Raw genomic sequence first — 25,647 nt, 5'->3', positions numbered from 1 at the left:
TGATGCAATCAATACAACAATGAACTGACTAAACCTGATAGGTTGAAATGAATCTGCACGCACTTAACTCATATACTGTATCTAATGTGGGTTCATTTCTTCTGATGTGATGGATTTTAACAAAACAAGCCTACTCAAATGAATCTAACCTCACTATTTTCACTCATTGTCTAAAAAAACCAAAACATCCAGACATTCAATACAGGCAACAATTACATCGCAGGCTTTCACAGAATGAGGGAATAGTCGAAGTTTTACAGCACTCAAGCTGTTTTCACCATTTTCAATTGATTAATATTGCATAGAAATAAAGTGGAGACAGACCAGTAGTATTGGTTTGTGAAGCAACGAAGAACATGTGCTAGTATAAGAAAATGTGCTTGCACACAGGTTTAGACCTAAATGTGGGCGGGACAATATCTGATCAGAAAACAAGCCTACAGGTACTACTGTGTCAATTGCGGGAGGGGATTTTTTTTCCCTGCAGACATAATTTTTAAGTCCGGAACTATGGAATAAGTGTCAGCGCTCACACTATTAGAGATATGTTGTGGCCAGGCTAAAGTGTGATCGCTAACATTACTCTTTAACTATACCACTGAAGTTGTTGTGACTTTCGGCTTGTCCCATCAGGGGTGACCACAGCTAATTACTCGCAAGATTTGTTTTACACCGTCTCTATGCCAGACGCCTTCCTGGCGCAAGGTACCCCTTTTTAATTTTGTCCAGGATTGAGACCGGCTTTCATCTTCATCTATTTTCCATGCCGCCTCTCTTCATTAGGATCACGGATACTTCGGGCGAGAGGCGGGGTATACCCTGGAATGGTCGCCAGCCAATCGCAGGACACATATTGACAGACATAGACAAACAACAGTCTTCAGTGAACCTAACATGCATCTTTTTGGACAGTGGGAGGAAACCGGAGTACTCAAAGAAAACCACACAAGCATAGGGAGAACATGTAAAGTCAACATAGGAAGGCATGAACCCAGATTTGAACCCCTGACCTTAGAACTGTGAGGTGGATGTACTAACCACTAATGTATGAGTAGACATAAATTTTTTATTGTATTGTATTATTGTATGAAAAAATACTTGAATGGATCCATCCATCCACCCATCTTCTATACCGCTTATCTTACTCGGGTCACGGATGATATGCTGAATATTTATTCCATTTTAAAGATCGCAATATGTTATCTTTAATATTTAATCATGCAATATGTTTCATATATTTAAAATGATTAGTAATTCAGCATGCCTACTTTGCTGTGTGGTTATCTCTCTCCATCTAATATTAATATTAGAAAGTTACTTTTGATACCTAATTTTAAGACTTTTACTCAAGTAATATTCTACAAGGGGTGCCATGTTTTCTGTCGCTTTATTACAAGACTGGTTATACATAATGTTCAATAAAAATGCAACAGATTTTTAAAAACAACTTTTTTATTTATTTACTGCAAATAAACAAAGACGAAATTTGCACCTAATGTTTGGAGGCAATTAGAAAAAAACAAAACAAACAAAAGTTTAGAAAAAGTGTTCCCCATGGTCACACATCTCCATGTGGCGAGTTGCTTTATGACGTTAACAAAGTGCGTCCACCTTCACCTTTGATGACCAAAACAAAGGCAGCCCTAAAAGAACAAACCTCAAACGCACTTCCAAGAGGCTGGTCAGGTAAAGCGGTACACACAAGCTAGCGTCTCTCTCTTTCTCTCTCTCTTTTTCTCTCCTCCCTTGTGACTTGCAGTGCTTCCTTCGACGGGACCGGTGTCGGCAAGTTAATGTCGGTCCGGGAGGTACACGAGAAGGTGATGTCGTAAAGTGTTAGTGTCGTAAACCAGGTGCGGTGAAGGGGAGGGAGGACGCGGAGGGGGAGAGTGGGTGAGAGAGGAGGTGACTCTCCCGCACCATTTAGACACAACGAAAGGATCATGGCGGATGGCCCCAGGTGTAAGCGCAGAAAGCAGGCCAACCCGAGGAGGAACAACGGTGAGTAAAAACTACTTCTGACGCGGAGCTTCGCGTTCGGGCGGACAGTTGGGAGGTTGTTGTGCTCCTCGGTTGTTGGGCTGAGAACTTTGGATGCGCAAAAGTGTTTTTTTTTTTGTTTTTTTTCAGTGAGCGAAAGTGCTGCGAAGTAGCAAGTGAGCGCTGTATGCGGTGTACCGTTATACCTGGGTCGCGTCTCGCCCTCCGCCTAGCGGTCCACTGCACTCCAGACCGTTATTCGCACCTCACCCTTTTAGAAACGGACTCGCTCTTATCTCGTGTTTACATTCATTTTAGTTGACTTCCCACCCCCCTCTCTTTTGTAGATCCACTATTCACTTGCTTGAAGAACATTCTGACGAGTTTTTATCCCTCTTCACCGGTCCGCTGCACCCGTTATTCGCACCTCACCCCTGTGATAAAAGGGACAGCGCTTTTATCGCATCTTAACACGTGTTTGTTCATTTGTGTACCCGTTTTCGTTATAGAAAGAGACACCATTGGTCATTTTTCGAGTTATAACCATCTTTGTCAAAGTCGGACCTGTTTCTATCTGGTTGTTCTCACAATTCTCGACGGGTTGTTTGTTTATTCCGCAAACGTTGTTGTGCTTCCGTGGACGGAAATATGTCTATCAAAGTTAAAAAACAAACAAACAAAAAAACACGACTCTTTGATGCGCTTTCTTTGGTTAGGGAGCAGGTAACGTGAGGGACACTGTTGCTGCTCGGTTGGGCGGAACAACTCGTGCTCCCTTATCGACGCCAGTCAGCAATGTCCATCGGCGCTTTCAATAACTTTATCGAAGATACCGTAGTCTTTTGTTTTTGTTTTTCCGATAGAAGTTATCAAAAATTGTTTTGACCACTTCTTTCCATCGGTCGTCCAACTCAATCGCCGTCTACCGCAGTCTTTTTTTTTTTTTTACACGTTTCTTTTGTTTGTTTATTCATTTATTATAATTTTTAAAACATTATTATTGTTATTTCTATCACGGTAAACAAGATACAGGAAGCTTATCAGAACCACGTCAAGGTTTGACTGAGGTTCCGGAACGCGAGGCACAGCTCACGCGCCTGTTTATGTGAGCTGCGCACAGTCCATATAAGGACAGCGGCTCTGCGGCTGTGCAGGCGTTGGGAATCCTTTTGATTCCACTGGGACAGTTGTCACCTAGCCAGCGTTGAAAACACAATATTCTTCATTTGGCGCATGTGTCTATGTCACTGTCACACATACTTGCACACACATAATTTCCCCTGATGCTTTGCAACTGACACAAAAAAGTAACTGCTTCCACACGCTCTACTTTCCAAAAATGTGGGTTACACTTGCATCCTTTGCATGCCATTCTGCTTGTAAATGTGGAATAGTGACAAGTGAAGCGTTTCTTTTGCATGGTGTATTGTGTATTGTGCCACCCAGTGTAGCATCAAGGAAGTAGGGTGATGCTGGAAATAATATATGTGCCATTTCTTACACTCAGAATCACCTTTATTGGCCAAGTATGTTGAAACACACAAGGAATTTATTTGTCTTGGGTAGTTACAGCGACTCTAGTAAAACAGCTTTTGTTTGTCACAAAAGAGAGCCATTAAGAAATATCAAGAGTCCAGTAGTGTAGTAATACTGATTTCAAAAAATAAAAAATAAATACAAATAATGCAGATTGACGGAGCTATGACGAATACAGTCATAATGGCACTACAGTTATGTGCACATTGACTCTGAAATTATGAGTCTACTGTTTAAGAAGTTGATGGCAAGGGGAAAAAATGGTATTGGAATGTCTGCTGGTTTTGGTGAGCATTGAAGGAGCTGGAAAAGTCAGGCACGATAGCTGTTGTGGGAGGAAACATGCAACCGTACCATGTTTATCACTGCTGTTTCCATTGGTGATTCGTCAGTGTTCTCCAAAAGTGACTTATTTTTTTCCACTGTCATCTTGGTTTGTTATGAGGCGTGTTGCTGCTTCGCCTCTGGAGATTGGGTGTAAATACGTGGACACGCCTTAGATAACTGCACAGCTAATAAGCGTATTTTTTTTCTCTCTTTGGGACGATCACTCTAGGACAGTTTGACAAGCTTGGGGTTTGTAAATGCCTTTTTCCCATTATCATCAAGAAGGCTTTTTCATTAGTTTTGTAAATGCATGTTTCTCGCCTTCATCATTCATTTCCACAGTGCTGATTTGTGGAAATGCTGCCCAACAAACACATTCAGAATGTGTACTTGTCCCCTTTAAATTGACAGGCTTTTTACACAGGCCTATTGATATTGAAAGTCTGTGACCAGGCAGATGTCTTGTCTGTTACTTTGACCTCATTTGCCTTGATATCCATACTTCCTATACTTTGTGACCTGTCATGCAAACCAGCATAATGGAATTCCATGAAAAGTTATATTTGAATTGTTTTTATAACAATGTGAAATCCTCAACTTTTCCACTAAAATTCAATTAGTCATTGTTTGTACACTTATAATTGTGCCCAAATTTCCCAATTTAGGATGGTCAGTGGCTTAAGCTAGGTCGCTCGCTATCATGTGTAGCGGTGATCAAGGTGAGCTCCATTCCCTGCTGTAAACAGAGAGGTGTTAACAGCTTGCAGGATGACAGGAGTTTGCAATTGGTGGGATACTACTGCTCCCTTTGTCACTTCTCTCCATTCCGCCCCCCTCGGGAATAGTTGCCATTCCCCGCAATGGTAATTTAACACAGCAATTTGGGAATAGAGGAATGTGACCGGTGTTAACATTCTTTGCAAAAATAAACAGGGCGTCACTGGGACGATTTTTGGACTCTTTCTCAATAGCTGTTGCATCAAAACATCGAATAAAGTGCAATCCTCCTTTCCTCTGCACTCTTTAAATTCACTCTGGTGAATCACCATCAAATAAGGAAAATGAGGTCGGCACTTGGCAACTACTTGTGTGATGTTAAGCACTTGTTTATTGGCTTGATGAAACTACAGTATACTGAGTGCACTGGACTCTGTCACCACGCCTAAAAACTTTTGAATACAACCACATGCTGTAAGTTTGCATGGGAACAATACAAGCTGTGGATACAGTTTGTCAAGTGAAACATGGAATGGCATCGGAGGTGGTGGGGATATGCTCTGTAGCTCCACATGTTCACATTAGTGTGTTTAAAGACATGTTTACATTTAAAAGGTCCACCCCTGTTGTGTGAAGACTTTAGCAGAGGAGGAAATATTTCATTTATCTCACAGCTTTTCACCAATTTCCCCAGCAGCTTCATTTGAAAGTGCCAACTAAGAAGAAGTTGCCCCCGCCTCCTCACACTCTCCTCTCTCCCCAAGATTCTCTTTTATTTTGGGGGAGAAAGGAGCCGGAGGGGTTAAGACACAGTAGCCAGGGGTGCTGCTGATTGCCCCCTGACCTAGGCACCCAGCGTGCCTAGAGTATGACTTCACTTTCCTCCCCTGTGCCATTGTGAGGCTTCCAGCATGTCCAATTGTGTTTGTGTTTAAGTCTGTTCAATGAAAGGAGAAGAGCGGGGAAGGAGAGGGAGGGAGTTTTGGAGCCCTCAGCCCTTTCTCCTCTCCCTCCTTCTCTGTCCATTCTTTGGTGACCCCTTAAATTGTGGGCTATGTGTTCCCCATGGTTTGGCAAGTGGGGGATGGATGGAGTTGGTGAGAAGCGACTGAGGTGTCCAAAGACGTTTATAACAGGTGACAGCTGAAAGACTCGGTGACGGCAGATAAAACGCTTGACACATGGCAGCAGCAGTCTCGCACAGTAGATGAAGACTGTGTCCGAGTTATGCTTTACCTCTTGTTGGTAACATTTTTAGGGGAATTTATTTTCCGGCAAACTGATATTGTTGAGCGAGAAGAATTACTTTTCTCAGTGAGCTGCTTCTTGAAATTTGAATTTTATGATGTACTATCCCACCTCTGTTAAGGCTGCTTAATGATTAGCTGCCCCCATGGAGGCAGAGAGCATTAGCCTATAAAAAGGTGCTCTTCCTGCATAAAGGAAGAGTTTTAAACCCAGAGTCAGTTTCAGTAACCCCCTTAACTGCGCTTGGATGTGCTTTATTGTGGTTTGTGTGGTTGAATGCGTAAATGAACCATTGTGTGTTGAGGCTTTAGTGAGAAAGCCTGAGGAGAAAGAGCCTAGTTACCTTTGCAGTTAGCCTGCGCTACCTCATTCACTTTCAGTGGCAGAAGAAAAGGCCCATTCAGCGGGCCTGGCATGGGGAGGGAGAGCCCTTTTCACACTGGGCTTGTGGGAAATTTCTCCTCCATACTGTGCATGCCATTTGCATATGACCCATTCTTTTCCTGAAGGTCCCCGCGAGGGAGGAATCCATGGAACATAAGCAGAATTCATCAAATCCTTCCCACAGCCTAAGGCCCTGAAGACCCACATTGTAGCACTTTGACATTTTTATCTCATAAATGTAGCTTACATGTACGTCTGTTCCCCTTACATGCTGCTCATTACATTTCTATCCTGTGTATTTTAGTGGGCACATTGGTGGTGCCCAACAAGCTGTTTTTAGCGCCAGGGTGAAGGCTTAATATGGCCCAGTAGGAAGGAGTTTTACTGAATCTGAAGCATGAGCCATGAGAACAATGTGACGGGGAGGGGGTACACACCTTGAACCCTCCCCACACGAGGCTGAGGTACCCATCCAGAGAGCAACAATGTTTCTGAAAGGATCGTAATATTCTGGAGTTTGCGGGGTGCGGTGGGGGATAGCTTGTAGCAGCAACACGTCAACTTGATGAGCTGAACAAAACAACAGCCGTTGCGCACAAGCCAAATGTGCCCCCCCCCCTTTCCCCCCTTCTTCTTGAAGGGAAGCATGTGGGCTACTTCTTCCCAGAGATTCCCTGCCCGTTGAGTACAGTCCATGATATCGTAGGCCAGTGTTTAGAAATAAAGTAATTACAGCAAACATACCGTAAGTTTAGAATAAAATCAAAGAGTCAGTTGGTAGGAAATTCTGTGGTGATCAATAAAAGGCATTTTAAGCTGACAATAGGTGACCCAAAAAGAATAAATTGCTCCATGACGCCTTTTAGGCCCCTGGTTCTAAGCTTGGGAAACCGTCCAAAACAGCCACGACCCTGATACAGACAACACAGCGATGTAGGCAGCGCAGCACAAGAAGCAGAGCTCAGTTAAGTGTATCATGTAAGCCTGACACCAAAGCAGTGAGTCATGGGCACAGGTGGGTTCGCAGGATGACTTCAGCTGCACAAAACTTGCCAACTTTTCTTTAATTTTCTTCACTCCGCCCTCATAGCCGCTTCCAACAGGTGCAAGGGTGAGATAATGTTCTCGAGTGATGTGTATACTTAACGAGTGATTACCTCTTAATTGCCATCCTTAGTGGTAGAAAGTGTACAGTCATTGTGTATGGTGTCCCTATCTGTGCTGTCTGTTTATTTTTAATCATGCATTTGGTAGGCCAACAGTAATTCCCTTTGGGTCTGTCTGCAGACCCCTCATTGACCACCCCCCATCATTTCCACCACCTACTTTCTTCGCTCCCCCCTGCCCAGCCATCCGTCCGTCCGTCCCCTCCCTCTTGCTTGTGGTCCTCAGTGGAGCGGTTAATGAAAAAGACTGGACGGACACAATAGGCAGAAGGCGGGCTCAGTAAGGCGCTCACGCCAGCTTGTGTTGTGTGAGGCAAAAGCTCTTTAGGGCAAACCTCTGCTAGAGCATCACTTCCTGATTGTCAGTTTGTCAACTTTTTTCTTTCACAAAGACGTTTGTCGGCGAGCCCCCTCTAATGTGCTTGACCTTATTATAATCCCACAGTGGCTGGGTCCACAGGGATGAAATTGGATGACATCAGATGAGAAGTAATCCGTTGCTGTGCATTGTGCTTTGAACACAGCCTACTGGCTGGCTTTTTGCCAGCCCATTATGATGACCATATTGATTTTCCTCTCCATAGCACACACAACTGATAATGGCCCTCCTGAGGGGGCACACATTCATATTCACACACTGATTTTAGTTGCGCAGCCTGACTTTGATGTCCCAAGGGTCACAATGACTAACAAATCGAGAGTACTCCTGTGTCCCCCCCCGAGCTTGTACACTGAACGAGGCGGGCTAGGCGAGAGCCCTATGACAGCTCAAGCAAAGAAAACCTTAGTCACTCTGTTTGTTAGTCAGAAAGAGGGCCGTCTGCTATGCTGAATGTCATCATGGATAAACATCCACACAGGATTAATGAGAGGAGAATGGTCTGCCTGAAAGCAGAGGGAGGGTGTAATAGGGAAGCATGGAGCAACCGCGTCGCCCCATTTAACCCATAAGTATTTTTTGGAGCTCCCAGTGGCCCCTGAGTGTGACCCAATCTAAGAAAGCCAAGACTAGGCACACTCGCTACTGTAAATACTGTAGTGTGTGTTTATGAACTAGAAATACAAAGCAGTGTAGAAAGTGTTTTTTAGTGCAAGATGCGAGTATTTAGTTGGTCTGTAATCATCTTAAGTATTCCTTAATCACTACCCAGACTGACTGACCCATTTAACACTGCTACTGTACATGAAACATGTATGTGAAATTTGGCTTTAATTGTATCACTGCCATGACACCATTCTTTCAGCTCCACAGTGACCACTTATTCACACTAAAAAAAATGACATGATCCATTAATATGAATATTGTGTAAATGTAGCAGGAGGATAAGGGATGGTACTCAAGCTATTGTACATCTGTCCTTTTATTCATGCTGATGAACAAGCCCCCCACCTCTCCACCCTCACCCCACCTAGTTATTCTGGCGCCAGTGCTTTTGCCTGTGAGTCAATGAAGCGTGGTCTTTAATTGATTATGTTCTGAGTTGTACAACACTATTAATTAGCACTTCTTTGTCACTTGTTTATTTTGTCCTTCTGTTCCCATCATAATAACCTTCATTAGCCGCATAAGATGTTAGCTCAGCGGCAGTGTAATTTGACATCACCACATTATTACCCCAAACATTTTCAGCTTTCCTCATTGTTTTCCGACATAAACTCTCTTGCTCGTTGGCTTGTGCTAGATAGAGCCCCAAGTAGTCTTTCTTTCTACCCCTCTCTTGTTCTCTTATTCCAGTCTCTGGCAGCTGCCTTGGCTCGGATTCGCCAACACCAGCAGGTGCTGTAGGCATGCAGCTACTCAGCTATACACCACTCATAAATAACACCTGACAAAAGTATGAGAGAGCCACAGCTACAGCCAGAGAGCGAGGTAGAGAGGAGATTGAAAGTTTCCTCTGGCAACAGAACAGGGTGTGCCTCATGGTCGAAAGCTGGCATTCCAAATAGAGAGTGGAATGTGGACTTTCTTACATTAAGTGTGTTTCTCATTCTTCTCATGTGTGTGCTCCTCCCCGATGCCAGCTTTCAATAAAGCCCTTTAATGCAAATATCTAGTAAATACATCTTTTTAAGCACAAGGCTCTTGCTAAGTGACTAAGGAGGAACTTGAATTTGGAGGAAGGAAGCACTACCTTTAATTAGAATGTAAGAGCTTGGAACAATGTTAATTATGCTTTAAAAGCAACTGAAGGGGTCAGAAAATAAAGTATATGCACACTTTTATCATCATCACTGATGAACCAGCACTCAGAATAAATGAATCCATAAATCACCTCAAATCAAGGACCTTTATTATAATCGCAGTCATTCTGGCAGTCGCTTTGCTATTTAATGCTTATCAAATGCACAAATGCCAGACACACATCCGGCTTCATCCGAAGTTATTGATCAGCCTCTTGTGGCGAAGGTTAGTTTGTCATTTTCTCTCGCCTCGCCTTGAACAAAACCAGGAAGTGTGTGGGAGATTACGGCCCAGGATGCAACCTGAAAGCCCTTTATCTCTGTGAAAACAAGAGGCTTCCTGCGGCCCTGCTCCCATCCAGGCTACCACCCCTCCTCCTACACACCAGCCCCCAGCACCTGTGGCAACCTATTTAAGGCTCCTCATCAGGGGCTGAAAGGACCACAAACCAGGATGTTACTGTACATTAAATTCATGGCTTGGTAGTCCTTTATAAAACAAATCATGACAAGCTTGGATTCTCTCTTTCTTGGCATACTTTAAAAGTAAATGACGCAAACCAAGTGAGAGAAACAGGTTAGCTCAGCACCATGTGATCCAGATCAATTGAGCTCTAATGGTGGTAATCCTTGATCTTTGCCTTCACACGTGTAGACTGCTGGTCATGGTAGGTTACATAAGCTACATAAATAGTATGGCATTTTACAATCATAAGAGTTTAATTTATTCATCAAATCAGAGGAACATGACATGGTATAAAACTGTATGGTAACCTGAACTCTAAAACGCAAAGAATAACCTCCATGTTGTAATCTATTACAATTTTAAAAATGTCAAATTTTGTGTTATTCCTGTTGATGATTCTCTGTTGATCAAGCAATGAACTGGAGCTACTGGAGCTCCATCGTTCACGTACTGTGCCTGGAATGGAAAATTGGCGCATCAAAGGCATAACGGTACATTTATCTGCCTATCCCGTTCAGGAAAGATCTCAATGAAGCAGGACATTGCAATGTCCAAGTGAGCACTAACACAGCCGTTGCGGCCTCACGCTTTCCGATAATTAAATTATATGGCGTTTGAGCAACAGTGACGCACACAAGCTCTAGTCAGTTGAATGTACTGAAGGCTGAAAATTATTTGTTCTTGTTTTCTGTTTTTATGTGCATTTTACACAAACTCCCATCTTCATTGTAATTGGTTTTGTTCCTCGGAGGCCGGCAAATTCGCATAGCGACTTTTATCTGTAATCCCACATTGGTACCTTACACACGTGGTAGTCAGCCAGGAAAAATATGTCTTAGATGGCTTGTGTAAAAGTGGCTTATGACAGCCACTGGTACCCCAATGGGACTGTACAAAAAAAAAACCCAAAAAAAGGTTCAGTGCAGAGCAGTTGATTTTGGTAACCCCTTTGGTACCCAGTCACAGTGGTACACTGTGAAGGGGTGATTGTAGACGCTGCTGTCCAGTGACTGACTGGCAGTAATTTGTCCATGGCAGTTGTTTGCCTTACCCCCTCATGTTTTTTTTTCTTCGCTTATACTATGATATCGAATGATATGGTGTAATACTATAGCTAACACAGATACCACCATCCCAACCTTACACCATGCAATGTAAACGCAAGGTTGATCAGGGTTAACAGATTTAAACCATTATGTGGCAAACTGAACTGCACCGCTAGCTTGATGAAAATGTTGTTTGATAAAAGTAGTTATCGAGTCGAGTTGTCCAACAGTAAAGTCAAACTTTTACCTGTGGTTTATCTTTGGGAGTGTGCTTATTGTGAGTTGAGCAGACCACATTTTGCAAAAGGAAAATCATTGAGTACCAATGTTGCTGGTATTAAGATAGAGATGCACTTATTTGGAACATTTGCACAACAAAACAGAAGATGCTAAAATGTCAACAATATGTGAACAATAAATAAGAATGATCCTCAGAAAGCATTTTTTTTGTCTGTCTCCTTATGAAGAAATTATATTTGACTGAAGGGTGACATGGAAAAAAACTGACTTGAAATCCTTTATTTATACAGACGGCTGTCCGGTAGTGACTTTTAAACACGAATGAAGGACACTGTTACTGTCGTGTCTATCCGTCTCTCTCAGCACTTACAATCACATCCACACAGAGCAGAGTGTCTTTACACAGTATGACAGACACCGAACAGAAAAACAATAGCCTGGCCTGTTTGCCTGTCATTTCAGTGTCATCTTCCTTGGGAAATTCACGGCTTAAATGAGTCACATTTACAGTACATGGCTGGCTGGTCTACTTTATATTCTGTGTTTTGAACCACAGATTACTATCTCGGAGCTAATATTTTTGCTGATCAAGCAGTGTCAGATCAATGATTCCTTATCTCCCAATGTTATGACTATAAACCAAAACTTGAGCCTTGTTAAACACCCCCACGCTCCATTGAGTTGCTGCCACAGCTGGCAATGGTGCTTGGTCTTGACAGTAGCCTGCGCAGAATTTCAATGACCTGGGTCCTCCCCCCTCACTCTTTATTATGCCATCGCTGCTAACTGGCTCCTATTCACTGCTGTGTCCTGACTTCCCAAAGGGACCTAGACAAACAAGGGCTATTGAGCCACTGAAAAACCCACCCCCTGCCCGCCTCGGTCCCTCCGTGTTTCAGTGCCAGGCTGCAGCGAGTCTTGCTTGCCACAGACGCCAGCAGCAATGGGCAGCGTGCCATTGATTCTTCTGCTCCTCACAGTCTTCTTTTAAAGGGATTAAACATAGACTTAACTCAGTGGACTGATAAATGGCTGTCGTTAATGTAACATCTGAATGATGAGGGAGGTCGGAACAGTGTTTGTTTGTGCCTTCTTCTACTTGGCTGAGAGTGTGTCTGTGTTCCAATGTGATGTGTGCGCGAGGGAGAACTCACTTATCTGTAGGTGTGGTGTTGGTTGCAGGCCGATTGCAAGCTGACTTCCTGTTGTTACAGTCCATCAGGGGGATCATGGGTGGGGGATGCTCCCATGAGATTAACCCGTGAGAGTCACATGGTTAGACTGTAATGTATTTCAAGACAAAGCTTTATGTTTATTTTCTCTGTTTGTGGTTCTGTTTCATAAGCAATCTTTCTGAGTGGATTTCTGGACCTCCATATGAATTCCGACTGGATTGTGAACCATGTTACTGGCTCGATTTATCCTTTTTTGTATTATTCTCCTCTTCACTCCTCTCTTCTAAATCAGCCAATCGTTAAAGAAAATCACTTCTTTCCCGAGGGTGCGTAATCATCCAAAGTAAAACACTTTAATAGATGCTTATAGTATAAAAACTGTGTACAATATAGTTTTCATGGTCAGTATCAAGTAATTCTAATTAATTTGTACCCCCCTTCCTCATTTTGCCATTTTTATTATGCATTTTCCAAATATGGCTTTCTTAAGGCCTCTGATTGGCTAAAAGGGCCTCACTGTTGGAGAGTCTGTAAATGTCTTCATGTGGATAGTTTTTTTTCTTATTTTTATTGATTTTTTTTTAAAATTGGTGTTCGTGTAGACTGTGTGTGTGTAGGCTAAATGATTCCAGGCATGACAGAAGGGAGCAAAGACATCCATCCATCCATTTTCTGAGCCGCTTATCCTCACAAGGGTCGCGGGAGTGCTGGAGCCTATCCCAGCTGTAATCGGGCAGGAGGCGGGGTACACCCTGAACTGGTTGCCAGCCAATTGCAGGGCAAAACAACCATCCGCAATCACATTCACACCTACGGGCAATTTAAAGTCGTCAATTGACCTACCATGCATGTTTTTGGGATGTGGGAGGAAACCGGAGTGCTTGGAGAAAACCCACGCAGGCACGGAGAGAACGTGCAAACTCCACAAAGGCGGGGCCGGGGATTGAACCCCGGTCCTCAGAACTGTGAGGCAGATGCTCTAACCAGTCGCCCTCCGTTCCACCAGAACAAAGACAGTTGGTATTATTGGTGCCTTTTCCAGATATGACTTTCTTCCGGCCTCTGATTTGCTGAAAGGGCCTCACTGTTTGGGGTCACAGCATCACTGCTGGACAGTTTTTTCAATGTCTTTTCATGTGGATAGTTTGTTTTTTTATTGGTATTAGTGTGGACTGTGTGTTTGTGGGGTAAATGATTCCAGGCACAACTGTTGGTAAGAAGGCAGGAGTATCCAATGTGGTAATCACCCTGTGGTCTAGCCTGCCTTCATCTCCTTCTGACTTGCCTGCTAATTCAAAGCATTGCCCTACTGATCGAACGTCTTTCTGATAAAGCTATGGAATCAGGACTGATGTCCAGCAGGGTGTGGCGGTAATACAGCGTCTAGACAGGTCAAGAGGTGAGCAGATGACTCTTAACGTGATTCAGATCTTAAGGAATCTCACCTCTCCGCTGGTCGTGTTAGCTGATGTGGAACGGCATCTGCTCCTCTGGAGTATGTTAGGGTCAGCTCTTCAGGAGGACAGGGAGTGTTTCTCAGGGCGATGCACATTATTATGGACACGCACAATGAATCTTAAGTGCACCCTCAGAAATAACAGAGATGAGTGAAGCATACACCCTGGAAACAAGGTAGCAGGTTTATATTTCGGTCAGGCTTTATCTAGCCCTCTTCATAGGAAAGGGCAGAGGCCCAGGGGTGGATTCCACACAATAATTGTATTGGACCATGACAGATAACGTTGATGTAAAGCTGTTTATTGTTGGCGATGAGTCTATTCAACACAGCCATGTTCTTTCCCTTGTCCTTGTGGATCTTATCCCTCAGGCTGTGGTGACTGTGTTTTTATTAAAGTCCGGCTTTAAATGGACCAGATCCTCTGATCGACAAGCAGATTAGCCAACTAATAAAACATACAATCGCAATCACATAGATAGTCCGCCCCTCTTGCTATTAATATACAAATACGGAGGATTATTGTCTGCTTGTGTCCATGGTCGAGGAGAAGGGATTAATGTCCTGGTCCAGACAGATTGGATTTAATGTGTGTGTAAGGCTAAATGATTGCTGTACTGCAAAGCCTTCTGTGGATGTACGGTCTGATCTCTGCTCTCTTCCTGTGACTTCGTAGCACCCTGCAATGTTTCTGGATCAGTTTCATTCAATACATTTGGGTCAGTTTGGATGTTCCATAGTGTCACAGATTATCACTCTCTGTTTCATCTGTAGCAACCAATCAAGTCTTTTGGAAGTCAAAATGTGTTTGGATTAGTGAGAGAAAATGTTGTAGGCTTTTTTTTTTATTTGTTGATTTAAAGTAGGCCTACTAAGTACACCAAACGACATTATGACCACTTGCATTAAAAAATGAGAAAAACAGATGTCTCAAATAATATGACTTTACAAAGCTTGTGATGCTTTGTCAGAATTTTGCAGATTTAAATCTTTATTTTAAAGGTTTTTAACATTTAACTAAACTTGACTACAAATTGTATTATTCCTTTGGATATGGCAGATACAACAACAAAGTAACACTTGTTTTATAAAATATACATTCTAAGTTACAAGGTTAGTGCAATGTGATAACTAATCATCGATTTCATAGCGTAAAGCATACTTGACAAAGAGAAATTGGAGTCAGTCTGGCACACAAATCTATCACACTTTGATTAACTGTTGCTCACCCTAATGCACTATTGAATTGGACAATTAAAGGGTACCACATGAAATAAGTTTCCAAGACAAGATGTGGATTAAGACAGTAACCTATATATATATATATTTTTTTTTTTGCAGAATATGCAGATACAAAATATAAGAATTAGTTTGTTAGGAAGTATGAGTTATGAGCATGTGCAAACTTCAAAACATCATCCTTACAATCAAGTCCTAACCTCTTCAGTCATACATCTTTTTGGAAGGTGCATGTGGGTATACTTTAAATAAATAAAGGAGAAAACGTGCAGGGTCCTACACCAGAGATGTCCTAGTGATAGCACAAGATATATACAGTATGTCCTTTACCTGTTTTAACATGTGGACCACACACACACACACCCTAGGCTATTTATTCCCAAGGGCAGCCAGCTAAAGGAGAGAGAGCCCCTTAATCATGTCCCTGTCCCATGTCCTCGTTATCACTCACGATTAATGAGCTCTCCATTAATGAAAAAAAACAGAAGGTGCCAACCTCTTATGGAGGAGGGAGGCAGGTTGTGTATGTGTGTGCGTGTATGAGGGGCACTGATAGTAAACGTTCCCCAGGTGACATCACCTTCCAAGGTAGATATGATAGCTGTCACAGCTCAGCATTGTTAGAGATAACAGGACGTGTGTTTGTGTGTGTGTCTCCACATCCTTGGCACTATGGTGTGATTGGGCCAGCTCAACCTCTTGGGTCTAATCCGTCATGGCTTTGTATATCTGTCCTCTTTTGTGTATCAGGAGGGAGAGAGGTATGGGATAGCAAGTGCTTGATGAGGCACTGGAAGAGGAGGAGGGCGGCAGGTGCAATGGACACCCGGCGCAATCACCGGCACTCTGCAAAAACTGTGACAGGAAATCAAGGTTGTCTTGGCAACCTGGCACTATCGATTAAGCGTGGGCCATCTCTGAGCTTCCATCAGAGTCCCGGTGGAAATGTTGCTCTGTTGGGGGAAAATGCGTTCGAGAAAATAAGAGGGCTGAGAGGAGTTAATGTCGGGGGTGTGCAGAGAGCAGAAGCATGCTGGAGCGGGTTGGGTCGTTAGAAGACTCACTCACAATTAGCCACGGTTGACCATTTTAGACATCCATTTAAAGCCGATGGTCCCAAGTCTCTTCTAGATTCATGAATATTGCTCATGGACAAGTCATTTCCATGGTTTAAACACTCTGAGAATACAACTTTACACTCTTCTCCATGTGAATGGATTAATGCAAGCAGTTCTGTTTTTCCAGGCCATTGGGTCACATAGTGTAGTTTGATTTAAAGAGCATGTGGCATGCATGAAAGGTTTACCTTGCTATCTCTGCTTTGCAAAGCCCCACCTGCACACTGTGATTTCGCCATAGTTGTGGGGATGTTGCATAAGCACAGTGGAGATGTAATCAATAAACTGTATTGATTTGTTAGGAGGTGTATTTTCGCCTTGACTCTCGTGTATCGGAGGCAGACTGCGTTTCTCTTTCTCTCTGCCCCCTTTGTCTTAAGTCTCGCGTGACATGAGGTGAAAAAGCCCTGTTCCAAATCCCAAACAGATGTGTCCTCCCTCTGTGTCCTTAACACACACAGGTGTATGGTCACAGGAAGAAAACAGGGGATTTTCCTCTTGTATCATGTGTGACTTTTTACTTTTTTTACCCTCAATAACCTCCCGCCACACACATACACACAAAATCAGTTGACCAGGCCAGTTTAACCCTCAAATGTCCCAACACCATTAAACGGCCTTTACAGTGTTGTCACACTTCATGCCTTACAGTGTAGAATGTCAGCATGCTATCGGATTTTGTCGCTGGCCACATGTGGTTCAAAATTCAAATCATAACTGTGAAACCATTTAAATGTATAATCGTCTAATCATATTGTTACATATAGACAAGAAATTAATGTATAAATAATTTTGAAATCAGAAGTCAAAGAAAATAGTATAAAATATTGTCCCACTTCTTGGAATTTGGGAATTGGGAATTTGGATTTTAGCAAGAAACAAAGTAGAAGCATGTGATTTGCTTTAGCGTGCTACATAAAATGAAGTGGCCGGCCGGATCTGACATCTGTGATTTAGAGTATCATAAATAATTGGAGGATGTCTTTTGGGATGCATTGTGGTTATCAACAATGACTATTACAACAAACTGGGGGGTAAAAAAAAAAAAAAAAAAAAAGTTTAAGAAAAAAAATCTAAATCTAAATATATAAATAAATATTACAAGAAAATATTTTGGAAAACCAATATTATAATTGTAATATTTCTTGAATATTTTGTATCATTATTGTGTTGTATGGCGTTGCCCCAATTCTCCCAGCAACTTGCAATGGGTAATAACAGAATTGAACTGAATTCAATTGAGCGGATCATGGCCTCCAGTAACATCTTACAGGAATATAGCAGGCGCCTACCCTCACCGCTCCACTCCCATCTCTCTTTATTTGGGGCTATTCTGGGCTGAACGAATGTGGTGGCAATGCTGCGTGCTGAGTGAGTCAGCGGTCATTAGGGCGTGCAGACAGCGCTCTGCCGGAGGCCACAGGAGCCAGGCAGTCTAATGATGAGGCCATTGAAGAGCCAGGGTCCTGAGCAATCAGGACTGCCTCGAGCTTCATCCACTTAGCCCCTTTCCCTTGGACCCAAACTGTTGTTTTGTTATATTACTATATACAGTAGTTGAGACAGCATTTTGTTTGTCATCCGGTCTGAGTGACTTATTTTCTAGCATGTGAATGCAATGAATGTGTAATTTAGTGGTGGCATGCTTGTATTAAATGGTTATTTAGATCATTTGAATGTGTCAGTCATTGTGATCTGAAAGTGACTTGAGCCATGGGGAAGGGAGGCTCAGCCACACCGCTTGGTCCAGTCATCCTCCCCTGGGAGAGGCTGCCTCAACTGGAATGTAAACATTGCAGCTAAATAAACTGCTGCACACAGAGAAGAATACAGCGAGGGCGAGAGAAAAAGAGAGAGGCTCAAACAAAAGGATACCCTATTTGAAGTGGACCGCAGTTCCCAGGAAATGATCGGGATCAGGACAAATGTGGTTTAGGCCTTAAGAGGTTGTAATCGAAACATTTAAATCAAGAGGGCGGCGCATGCGCGGTGCATGGAGAAGGGCCTACAAGGACAGCTCAGCATTCCTCTCCCTCCCTTCCTTTTAACATCTTATCTCAACCTCTCACTCTAAAATAAGAGGCACTCACACCATGTCACATGGCACCGGCAGTCAATCACAGCTCCTCAAATTCTCCATTGAACAAGTCAGAGGATATATTCATATTGTTTTTCCAAATTGAGCAAGTGATGGGCATACAAGTACAGAGTTCCAGCACTTTTTTTGCGTCGGATAAGGACCGAGCCCTGCCGTAAGTAGCGAAAAATCCGCAAGTCATTGATGCCCCGCAAAAAATGTTTGCAATTGCCTATATATGCCACAAGATGGTCTAATGAAACTCTTAACTCACTTCAACAAAGTTCCATGGCACAAGTATGCTGCAAAATGGTGGTAAAGCACTACTTTTGTCGATATGAAGCTACTCAATTCACTTCAATATAGTTCCTTCGTACCAAGATACTATAAGACAGCGCCAAGTAATTACTTTTATTGCTTTGGCCTTAGCACAAAAATAGTGAATGAGTTTTTCAGCAAATAACAGGGGACAGGTTCTGAAAAATATCTGAATTGTTGAATTTGCCTAACTGCAAATATTTGAGGTTCACTGTATAGGCTGATTAAATTTGCTACGACAGATGCTTAACCATGTGGTGCCAGGGCAGTGACAAAAACATCTTGTGTGTATTTTGACTACGCCCCTCGCTTCCAGTAATCCCCCAACCTTGTTTTGATGTGGCAACTTGACAATTAAGCACAGGTGCCGCCAGCTGCTGTTACGAGCTCCCGTTATTTGCCGTAACTCAGGGCAGGTGGCACCCATTACGGCTCTATCTCAGGCCGCAGACTGGCAGATTCTGTCGTCACCGTGCCAGATTCTGTTCTCGGTCCACTCTCCGCACAACTATTGGCGTAGCTACCGAAGCTCGGCCGACCAAGCACAGACTCCCACTACCACCAGTTTCTTTACAACATCACCAGGATTTTCCCAGAGGCACTGCTTTAGATCCCTCTGCTCTGGTGCCTGCTTTCTCTTGTATTGCTTTCCCCCCCATGGCAGATCAAACAGTAGAGGTCCGTGCAGGCGTATGGTACCAGATTCAATGCCAACAAGTTGCTTTTTATAACTCTGTATCCCATCTGTATATCCTCATCCTGCTTGAATTTACTGCTAGAGAAGAACTCTGTTAGCAACTTTATTGAGACTAGTTACCGAACCAGAGTTGCACACAATGCATTTCGGGATGCTGGCAAACCTCTGATGTGTCACTTAACACTCACTTAACTTTTCAGTTGCAATAATACAATTAAATGTTACAATTTACTTGTAACATTTTTAAAATGTAAATACAGTGGTACCTTGACTTGAGTTAAATTCATTCAACGGCCAAGCTTGGACCACAATTTACTCATATCAAATTTATATTCACCATTGAAATTATTGAAATGTCATTAATCCGTTCCAGCCACCCAAAAACTACCACAGTTTTTTGGTTGTTTTTAATAAAGAAAAGTAGTGGTTTTGCATAAAAACATAAAAAAATAAAAGAATGTAAAAACATAAATAGTTGTAAGTGTGCCTATAGTGGCATGTGAGTAGTGAGTTATGTCACATGGCCAGTTAGTCTTCGTGTGATTATTTGAATGGGAGTTTTGGCTCACAGTAGCTGCTTGCGAGTGTTTTCATTCTTAATTTGTGTGTGTGGCTACATTTGTTTCAATTGGATTCAATCGATGAGCATTCAGAAATTGTTTGTATCTCCGCCGATTTTTTGAACAATCATAAGCAATTTGCCAGCCCCTTAATGAATCACAACATTCCACCACATTTTGCTGATTTTCTGCCTTTATCTCTGTCTTCGTCCACTCTGTACCATCAGCTCCTCCAGAACATGGCATCAAGCCAGAGGTGCTAAGCAGCCTCTTAACCTGGTGTCTGAGCCTCGACTCATCCTTTATTCATTCCCATTAAAGTAGCATGAGAGTTGTTCTCTGCCTGTAGACGCTGCTGTTTCCCCCTCCATTAGAAAGACAAACGGCCACAGTGTGAATTTCCCTTGCTAGTCTTCCATGCATAACTAATGTGCAGACATGAATGAAATATGCAGGCTAACCTACCCCCAATACCAGATACCTCTGAGCTTCATTTGTGACAAGACAAAGTGGATGCCGACGCATTGATCTAAATACAGTGCTGGATTAGGGATCTTTTCAGGCTCATATCTTGACATTTCTTCAGACTGATGTCTTGCAATTCTCCAAAAAAAACCAAAAAACTTTCTTGTCATATTTATTAAAACTGTCAGTAAGGCCTGACCGTTGTTACATTAACATTTAGTGTCATAGTAACACTCCATCACTAATGTGTTTTTCTGGGGTAACATGGTAACAAGTCAGCGTGAGGCCGCAGGGGGTGTGCCTGCTATGAATACCCACGAAGACGCTACAAATGATGACACCTCGTCAGTCACGCCTTCTGTTTCTGGAACAAGATGGGGCAAGAGAGGGCAGACTTTTTTTTTTTTTTCCACAGACCATTTTAGTCATGTACCAATGTCACATCATACTGACAATTTTAACAAATATGACAAAAAGTGATTTTTGGGGAAAATTGCAAACTCCCTTTGTCTTGTTGGGATAATTCAGCAGATACAAGATACACAATTTGCCTTCACATTGCATGCACATTTTAACTGACTATCAGAAGAATGTAAGCATCTTCCCCACCCCCCGGGTTTTGGGAAAATGCACTAAAGAGAAAAGGGCAGCAGATGATAGGTGGAGAGGTTGCACATAGTGATGAAAATTACAATAAAAGTGCTATGCCAGCAACTCTGCCGGGGTGATGGACAGGAGTGTGCATTTTTGCCCTGCTGGAGGAATTTTGAGCAGGGAGGAGTGCGTGTGTATGTTCAGTGTGAGGGGAAAGCAGGTTAATTAAATATCAGCATATCACACAGGCTACCATCCTGAATTGTGTCTCTTTCACTGCCCCTGGCTTGTACAGGCTGCATGTCAATAACATGGATGGTAACAGCACAACTTTTGCTGATCTGTGATGTAGAGCAGAAGGCAACCGGAGCTGTAATCCAGCTTTGGAGGAGCTGTTTAAAATGAGCGGAGCCATTTAAGAGAGGTGGATGAGGAGGTCGGGATTTTCCCTTAATCCTCACACTGCTGCTGGCAGAGAAGAGTGACGGGAGCAGACAGGCGGTAAACTTCACCGCTGTGACTGTGTGTTTAGAGAGGAGGGTCAGGCTGGCACTGTGCCACTCTTGCGCTAAGTGTCAGGCTGGTATTGTGATCGTTCAGCATGGCATCGGGTTATTGGCTTTAGGAAACTGCACAGACATGACCAAGGGGCTTCGCTTTCAACTCTATCTTGTCAGTTAGCATCTGCCATCCTATTATTTCATGGAGACATCTCATATGAAAACATGCAAACTCATGCAGTGTTTGTAGCACTAATCACTATCCCCATGGATAACGGGTGTTAGAGCAACATAGCAGGTGCGTGTCCATTGATGATAATATATACTTTTTGCAGTGGGATCAAAGGCTCAGGCTTTAACAGGATGACAACATATTGACATGTAGTGGTATACTGTACAATGAAAACAAGTATTTGTATGTGAGCAGGGAATGAGACATTTGATGAAAAGGTACAGTATATATTATATGCATTTATCCATTGTCTGCACCACTTGTCCTCACTATGACTTGTTCTGACATAACTCTGTGGTGCAAAAACATATAAACTTGTGATTGACGTGTACAGATAAGGGGTGACTGGTTACTACAAATCTTTTAAAATTAAAATCCATCCATTTTCTATACCGCTTGTCCTCAAGAGTCATGGGTCAGCTGGAACATCCACACGCACATTAATTTTTACAGCACATCTATATTTAAAAGTAGGTGGTTAAGGCGAATGCAGCAAAAAGCGACAAATGTACAAGATTTATATTTAAAAAAAAATAAAGATTTTATATGTAACGTATCACACTGTACAGTTTGTCATCTATACTTGTTTTTATTTTGCCGTTTTTTTTGCTGTCGGCTGTCAGGTCGGCATTGCAAATCGCTGGTGTCACTGTCCAAATTTGGTCAGTCACCATTTGGGTATGTTATTTTTCAAATTATTGACAAATATAAAGTGTTAAAAAGGGCTTGCTCTCTTTTACAATGCAATGCTAATGGCTTAACAAACAAGTTTTTTGGGTTTCCTGAAAAGTGGTGGTTTTGGAGATGGCAAGGTTTCCACCAGACGTGAGTGAAATGTGAATCTGTTCTCAGTTGCTTTACCTGGATGAATAAAGGTGAAAAATAGTTAATAGTATAGTAAAGCCAATGAAATGCATAAACTGATGAAGCCTGCTCGGATGATAGGCGAAACGTCTTCAAAGACATACTGAGTAGAAAAAAAAAAAAAAAACTGGCACTGCATTTAATCTACAGAGCAGAGTGAGCTCCTGTGTCACGGAACCACTTGGGGCACAACAGCTGGTCCATGATTGATTTTGATTGTGCTGCTCCAACATGCTTTTTCAAACTCATGATGCATTGTGGAACATTAGCGTTAATACAATAATTAATTTTTAAACTGTGATTGAAAAAGTGAGGGCGGCACGGTGGACGACTGGTTAGAGCGTCTGCCTCACAGTTCTGAGGACCTGATGTTCAATCCCCGGCCCTGCCTTTGTGGAGTTTGCATGTTCTCCCCGTGCCTGCGTGGTTTTTCTCCGGGCACTCCGGTTTCCTCCCACATCCCAAAAACATGCATGGTAGGTTAATTGACGACTCTAAATTGCCCGTAGGTGTGAATGTGAGTGCGGATGGTTGTTTGTATGTGCCCTGCGATTGGCTGGCAACCAGTTCAGGGTGTACCCCGCCTCCTGCCCGATGATAGCTGGGATAGGCTCCGGCACGCCCGCGACCCTTGTGAGGAGAAGCGGCTCAGAAAATGGATGGATGAATGAAAAAGTGAGTTGATGTTGGGCTGCAGTACTTGCCGTTTTCACCAGAGCTATTTGGTTGCTAACGGCTGTTAACTTGTGTAACATGGGTGGATGTGCAATTCACGATGTCATACTGCATCATTGTTTTGTATATTGTTTCTATTGAAGAAAGTGAGCAGTATTTATTGGTGAAAATCTAATGTTATGAAAATGTACCTATTACTTTGCAAAGAAATGCACAACTGAAATAAATTAGATTATAAAACAAACTTCTTGGAGTTCTTCTTAGGAGCAAATATTTTTTTGGCTTAATTTTTATATCTTGTGACAGTCAGGCAACTCTGCTTAACACTGTGACATAAATTGTCTTCAGTATGACAAACTAGTTTAGAAATTCCCCTTTCTGTGTCCAACTCAAAAATCCCCTCGTTTAAAATGAGAGCCTGGGCAGTGGGAAATAATTACGGTGCAAAATGGGCTGGTCGTTTTCTATAGGTAATCACATTTCAGAAAAGAAGACAGTCTTCCTGTGTGTTCTAATGAAGACTTTTTTTTTCCACTTAATAAAACTGCTTCCATAGCAGCATCCATGCTGTTTTTTTTTTAAACACGCTATTATTTACATGCTTTCAGTATTGCTTTTGCAATGGGTAACCACTTCCTTTAAAGGGACTGATTGGACTGCACCTTTTTGGATATATTTGTCTAAAACTTGGCAAAATTGAGTTGTGAGATTACAATTTCAACATGTATGAAAGGTATGATGTCTTGTTGTATTTTAGTGTATTGTATGAGTTGGTTTATCCAGTGGCACATTTGGTAACTCGGCCCTTCAGTGTGGATTTCAGCCTGACTTAATCCAAATTGTAATAACACACATCACATAGAAAGCATAAATACTATATGAAAACACTACTATGCCACATATATCATCTGGAGTAATTCAGAAGTAATATTGACCTCTAATATAAAAACATTTTACTAAAATACCTCATACTCACCAGAGATGCTAATTATTACATATATTAATTTGACAGCATGTTTGCCAGTTCAAGTTGGCTGAAGCAAGTTTTCCTCAGAACGATGCTGACTGCACAACAGAATACAGAAGACCCCAGAGCAGATTAAATTAACATGCCAGTAAACAGAGGCGGAAATCTGATTGGGCAAAAATGTCCAACTTCAACATATACTACTGGAAGATGTGCACCCAACAAAAATTTTACAAAATTAAGAGAATAGACTGTTGGAAATAAATTCATACATTTTCACTGAGTAAATATTAGAATTTGGATTATACATATAGGTCAGTGCATCTGATAGTTTTCAAGCTAACAGAAGGACTTGCTGGCCCTGACCACTCACCACTGGTATTACCCCTTAAATCCATAATCATTTCCTTAATTTAAAATCTTGTCTAGGAATTTTAATGAAACCAACCTGGGCTCATTTACTACTTCCCTGCCTTGTAATACTATATTTGTATGATTCCTCAAACAATACTATAAAACCAAGGATATTTAATGTACAGTATTTTATGCTCACAAATGAATTGTTTCCTCACAAAAAAGAAATTCATTGTCCACGGCATTGATGACCTCATGTTGTCTTGCCTCACCTGTTGATGTGCTGTCATTGAGCAAGTCAACACAATGTCTAACAGGATTAAGAGTGAGTCTAGCTCCCTCCAAAAGTAGTCACCAGCCAGTCTCCGCGGGCAGGCAGTGGAAGTGTGGTGTCAGCTCTCTGACGCCTCCCCACCCCCACCTCCTCAACTTCCTCCTGTTGCAAAGATAAAACTTCCCCCAAGCCTCCAGGTTTGGCAAGAAAAGTGTTGTCTTTCTTCTATATTCAGAATATAGAAATGAAGGCTAATTATGAACACAGGCGGCAGTACCTGACCTATAATAGTCTTTCTTTCTAGAGAAGTCTCTGCTTTTTCTATTCTTCTGTGCTGTGCGTGTCTCCCTGTCGATGTCCAGCACCTGGGAGGAAGCCGATGTAGGTGGTGATTACAGTTCAGAGACCCCAAAATAAACTTCCCTCTTCCCTTGCTTACTTTCTTTCTCTTACCATTTTGCTCTTACAGCCATTTTTTTCTCCGAGTTACCTGATCATATACTAGAGAACCTCTTGAGGCTGAACACAATCCATTCACAATCTATAAGTTAACCGCTGTTCCCAAAAAAAAAAAAACCACAATGGCGTTTCAAGTCGTAGATTTTTTTTTTCAACATTCTTCATTGTTCAAAAACAGTAACCACTGTTAATAATAAAACAAAAAGTTAAAAGGTGATTTGCGCTGAAGTTGTACCTCTCGCATGCTACATCCATTTTCTACACTGTTTCTCCTCACAAGGGTCACAGCTGAGTTTGGGTGAGAGGTGAGATACACCTTGAACTGGCTGCCA

General features: G+C 42.4%; 1 protein-coding gene across 1 annotated transcript in view; it reads left to right on the top strand.

Annotated features, from left to right (window-relative positions):
• The first annotated feature begins 1,628 nt into the window (after positions 1 to 1,628).
• Positions 1,629 to 25,647, top strand: part of zeb1b (zinc finger E-box binding homeobox 1b) — a 59,813-nt gene continuing 35,794 nt past the window's right edge. Inside the window, exon 1 of the mRNA XM_061758111.1 lies at positions 1,629 to 2,001. Within this exon, the coding sequence (XP_061614095.1) occupies positions 1,944 to 2,001 (58 nt within the window). The 5' untranslated portion in view covers positions 1,629 to 1,943. The remainder of the gene's footprint in view (positions 2,002 to 25,647) is intronic.

Source organism: Phyllopteryx taeniolatus, chromosome 20 (genome assembly GCF_024500385.1).
Source record: "Phyllopteryx taeniolatus isolate TA_2022b chromosome 20, UOR_Ptae_1.2, whole genome shotgun sequence".
NCBI classification, from domain to species: Eukaryota; Metazoa; Chordata; class Actinopteri; order Syngnathiformes; family Syngnathidae; genus Phyllopteryx; species Phyllopteryx taeniolatus.
Note: the sequence above shows the minus strand (reverse complement) of the source record. Positions and strands in the feature narration are given on the sequence as shown.